This window comes from Falco rusticolus, unplaced genomic scaffold (genome assembly GCF_015220075.1).
Source record: "Falco rusticolus isolate bFalRus1 unplaced genomic scaffold, bFalRus1.pri scaffold_79_arrow_ctg1, whole genome shotgun sequence".
NCBI classification, from domain to species: Eukaryota; Metazoa; Chordata; class Aves; order Falconiformes; family Falconidae; genus Falco; species Falco rusticolus.
In genome coordinates, this window is record NW_023618244.1 from 43,608 (window position 1) to 48,386 (window position 4,779).

The window sequence follows — 4,779 nt, forward strand, 5'->3', positions numbered from 1 at the left end:
TCCAGCTCTGCACCATTTATTTGCAGGGGGGGGGGGAGGAAGTAATTTGGGGGGGGATGTCCACGGAGGGGTGGTCTCAGGGGGTCCCCCGACACGGCCTCTTGCTGAGGTTCCCCAAAACCTGCTGCTGCTGCTGGCGGTAGGGGACGACGAAGGCGTCGGGGGGCAGCGTGGCCCCCCCATCCCCCCCCAGCCGCCCCATTAGGATGTAGCTGGAGCCTGGAAGAAATTTGGGGGGGGGGGGGTGTCAGGATACAGAGGTGAAGAGACCCCCTTCCCTGTACCCCCATTTTAGGGGGTCCTCAGCCACCCCTGAACCCCATCTCTGGGGGGGTCCTCACCCTCCCCCCTCCCTGTACCCCCATTTTAGGGGGTCCTCAGCCCCCTCGTACCCCATTTTAGGGGACCTCAGCCACCCCTGTAGCCCATCTTTGGGGGGTCCTCAGCCTCCCCCCTCCCTGTACCCCATCTTTGGGCGGTCCTTAGCCTCCCCCCTCCCTGTACCCCCATTTTAGGGGGTCCTCAGCCATCCCCATACCCCATCTTTGAGGGTCCTCATCCCCCCCCCCCATTTCGCACCCACCTTTCTTGAGGACGGGGCAGAGGCGACAGGGCAGCTGGAGGCGCAGGGTGGCCCCCTTGGGGGGTTGGGGTACCCCCAGGCCCCCCGATTTGTAGAGGCCCAGGATGGAGACTACCGCCCAGCCCCCCTCCTCGGGGGGGCCCCGCGACACCGACTTCACCGTCCCGGTCAGCACTGGCGGCACAGGACAGGGGAGCAGATGAGACACCCCAAAACCTCACCCCGCCCCCCTACTCCAGGTTTGGGGCATCCTCAGCACCCCCTCCTTTCCCTGTACCCCCATTTTAGGGGGTCCTCAACTGTCCCTATGCCCCATCTTGGGGGGTCCTCAGCCACCCCCCTCCCTGCACCACCATTTAAGGGGTCCTCAGCCATCCCTGTACCCCATCTTTTGGGGGTCCTCAGCCAGTTACCCCTTACCCCATTCTCGGGGGTCCTCAGCCACCCCATACCCCACCTTTGGGGGGTGCTCAGCCCCTCCCCTCCTTGCACCCCCATTTTAGGGGGTCCTCAGCCCGTTACCCTTTACCCCATTCTCAGGGGTCCTCAGCCCCCCCATACCCCACCTTTGGGGGGTCCTCAGCTTCCCCCCTCCCTGTACCCCCATTTTCGGGGTTCCTCCCCCCCCCATACCCCACTATTTTTTGGGGGGACCCCTACCAAAATCACTGCTGCAGAAGTTGCTCTGGAGCGTCCCACTCCGCCGGCACCGCTGCGGGCAGGGGGTGGCCGGAATGGTGACGGGGGCAGCCGGTGTCACCGGTTTCGGGCCGGGGGGGGGGTTCCCTTTGGTACCCCCTTTAGTTTTGGGGTTCGGGGGCTCCGGGCTGGGGTCACCACCATCCCGGTTCCGGATCGAGTAGGTGGCGGAGAAGCCATCGGCTGTCACGCTCAGGTCGGAGACGAATTGAACCAGCAGCTCGTGGCTGGAGGAGATGATGGGGCTGGGGGGGGGGGGAAATGGGGGGGGTCAGAGGGGGGCTGGGGGGCTCCAGAGAGGGTTTGGGGGGGTCAGAGTGGGGTCCAGGAGAGGGATGGGGGGGCAGAGCGGGTCCTGGAGGTGTTTAGGGGGGTCCAGGGGGGGGTTGGGTGGGTCAGAGGGGGGCCGGGGGGGGGGGGTGTGGGTCAAAGGGGGGCCGGGGGGGGCCATTGGGGGGGGGGCAGAGGGGGTCCTGGGAATATTTGAGGGGGTCCGGGAGGCGTCCTGGGGGTGGTTGGGGGGGTCCAGGGGTGTTGGGGGGGGGCAGGGGGGCTCCAGGGGGGGATTGGGGGAGTCAGAGGGGGTCCAAGGGGGGTTTGGGGGGGTCCAGGGGGAGTTTGGGGTGGTCAGGGGGGTCCTGGGGGTGTTTAGGGGGGTCCGGGGGTCATGGGGAGTCCGGGGGGGGTGAGGGGGGGTCCGGGGGGAGTTGGAGGGTCTAGGGTGAGTTGCGGGAGTCCAGGGGGGGTCGGGGGGTGTCCAGGGGGGGTTGGGGGGGGGGTCAAACTGGTTTGGGGGGAGGGCAGACTGTTTGGGGGGGGGGGGGTAAGCCTGGTTTGGGGGGGGGTCAGGCTAGTCTGGGGGGCCAGGCTGTTTTCAAGGAAGCTCAGGCAGGTTTGGGGGTGGGGGGGATCAGTCTGGGGGGGGTCCCCCTAAATGGGGAGGGGGGAATTTGGGGCGGGGGGGTGTCTGCATCTCACCCGGGGGTCTCCTCCCCGCAGAACTTGCCCACCCTCCGTGCGTCGTCCGTCTCCCCCCCCTCATAAACTGCCACGTAGTCGTAGCGGCAGTGGGGGTCCGGCTCCACGTCGAACTTCCCAAACCTCAGCTCCACCACCTTTGGGGGGACACAAACCCCCCCCACATCAGCCCTTGACCCCTCCCAACAACCCCCTAGACCCCCCCCCCGAGATCCCCCCCCCAAAAAAACCTGTCTGGGGGGTGCCACGATGTGCCAGGAGCAGCTGATCCCGGGGGGATAATTCTCCTCTGGCCAATTTGGGGTCTTCAGGCTCCCTTGGGGCTTCTCCAGTCGCCCCCCACAATACTGATGCTCTGGGGGGGGGGAGGGGAGAAAAAATTTTAGGGAGGGGGCACACACCCTGACACACCCCCACCCTTTTTTTTTCCCCTGCACCGCCGGCATCCCCTTTCTCATCAGACACCCCCCCCCCCCCCAAAATATGGATGAAGAAATATGGATTAAGGGGGGGGGGGGGGGCAATGCCAAAACCACCCGAGGAGGAGGTAGGAAGAGGGGGGAGGGATTTTTCGGGTGCAAGACCCCCCCCCCGGGGGTGCTTTTATAATTTATTGGGGGGGGGGGGGGTCATACTCACCGTCAAAATAGTGCCAGGACTCCCCGAAAAAATGGGGTTTATTATTAACCCCCGAACGCCGCCGTCCGTGGGGGGACCCTGCAAAAGGTCCTGAGGGTTGGGCTGGGCTGGGGGGGGGCGGCACGGAGGTTTGGGGGAGTCGTGGGGGGTTTTGGGGGGGCTCCGGGGGGGCTACAGGGGGGTTTTGGGGGGCTACAGAGTTTTGCAAGGGGGCATAGGCATTTGTGGAGAGCTGGGGGGGGGGGGGCTGGGGGGTTTTAGGGGGCCGTGAAGCTTTGGGGGGGTCCATAGGGGTTTTAGGGGCTCCATGGCGTTTTAGGGGGGCTATAGGGGTTTGGGGGGGCTCCATGGTGGCTTTGGGGGGCTACAGGCTTTTGCAGGGGGCTATAGGGATTTGTGGGGAGCTGCTGGGGGGGGGGGCTGTGGGGTTTTAGGGGGCTGTGGAGTTTTGGGGGGGTCCATAGGGGTTTGGGGGGGCTCCATGGAGATTTGGGGGGCTCCATGGTGGTTTTGCAGGGGGCTATAGGGATTTGTGGGGAGCTGGGGGGGGAGTTGGGGGGGTTGTGGGGTTTTAGGGGGCCGTGGAGTTTTGGGGGGGTCCATAGAGGGATCTGGGGGGGGTCCAGGGGGGTTTGGGGGGGACATAAGGGGGTTTGGGGGGGCTCCACGGTGGTTTTGGGGGGCTACAGGCTTTTGCAGGGGGCTATAGGGATTTGAAGGGGGCTGGTGGGCTTTGGGGGGGGGTCTAGAGGGCTTTTGGGGGCCATGGAGTTTTGGGGGGGCTCCATGGGGGGATTTGGGGGGGCATAAGGGGTTTTGGGGGGCTCCATGGGGGTTTGGGGGGTTGGGAGAGGAATAATGGGGTTCAGGGGGGACCATGGGCATTTTGGGGGGTGTCCATGGTTTTCGGGGGGGGGGTTGGGGATTTGGGGGCCTGCAGAGGCTTGGGGGGTCCATGGGGGGGGTGGTGGGGGGCCATAGGTGTTTTGGGGGGGTCCACAGTGGTTTGGGGGTGTCCCTGGGGTTTGGGGACCCCCAGCGATCTTGGAGGACCCCAGGAAGCTTGGAGGACCCCAAGAGTGTTTGGGGGGTCCCTGGGGGTGTTTTGGGGTGCCCCAAGGAGCTTGGAGGACCCCAGGAGGCTTTGGGGGTGCCCAGGGTGGGTTTTGGGGTGCCCCAGAGTAGTCTGTAGGTTCCAGGGGGTTTGGGGGTGCCCCAGTGACCTTAGAGGACCCCAAGGTGGTTTAGGGGTGCCCAGGGCGGTTTGGGGGGTGCCCCAGGGACCTTGGAGGACCCCAGGGTGTTTGGAGGACCTCAGGGTGGTTTGGGGGTGCCCCAGGGAATTTGGGGGACCCCAGAGTGGTTTGTAGGTTCCAGGGGTTTGGAGGACCCCAGGGTGTTTGGGGGTGCCCTAGGAGAGTCTGAGGGACCCCAGGGACCTTGGAGGACCCCAGGGTGGTTCAGGGCTGCCCGGGGGGGGTCGTGGGTGCCCGGTGCTGTTTGGGGGTGCCCCCGGGGGGTTGGGGGGCGTCCCTGTTGCCTGCCGGCGGTGCCAGTGGGGGTGGGGGGTCCTCACCGCGCGCCGGGGGGAGGCCGGCGCTGAACCAGAGCAGGAACCCGCGGCCGGCGCTGGCCCCGTCGCTCTCCATCCGCAGCAGCGCCCGGTGCCCCGGGGCCAGCAGCGCCCCCGGGCGGAAGGTGCCGCAGAAGCGCCCCAGGAGCGGAGCCCCCGGCCCGTGACCCCCGAACACCGACAGCGCGTCGAAGCGGCACAGCGGGTCCGGCTCCAGGTCGAAGACGCGGAAGGAGAGCATCACCACCTGCCCCTCGGGGACCTGGGGACAGCAGGGGACAGCGGGGGACACGGGGTGAGTGCCACC

At 66.5% G+C, this 4,779-nt stretch overlaps 1 protein-coding gene across 1 annotated transcript; it reads right to left on the reverse strand.

Moving 5' to 3' along the window:
• Positions 1-4,734, reverse strand: PCOLCE (procollagen C-endopeptidase enhancer). The gene is made up of 7 exons (XM_037374918.1): positions 4,476-4,734; positions 2,900-2,977; positions 2,491-2,615; positions 2,261-2,397; positions 1,244-1,527; positions 584-757; positions 1-219 (listed from the first exon to the last, which is right to left on the reverse strand). Exons 1-7 carry the CDS (start codon positions 4,711-4,713, stop codon positions 77-79), a joined length of 1,179 nt encoding a protein of 392 aa, XP_037230815.1. The 5' UTR covers positions 4,714-4,734; the 3' UTR covers positions 1-76.
• Between the last annotated feature and the right edge of the window lie 45 nt (positions 4,735-4,779).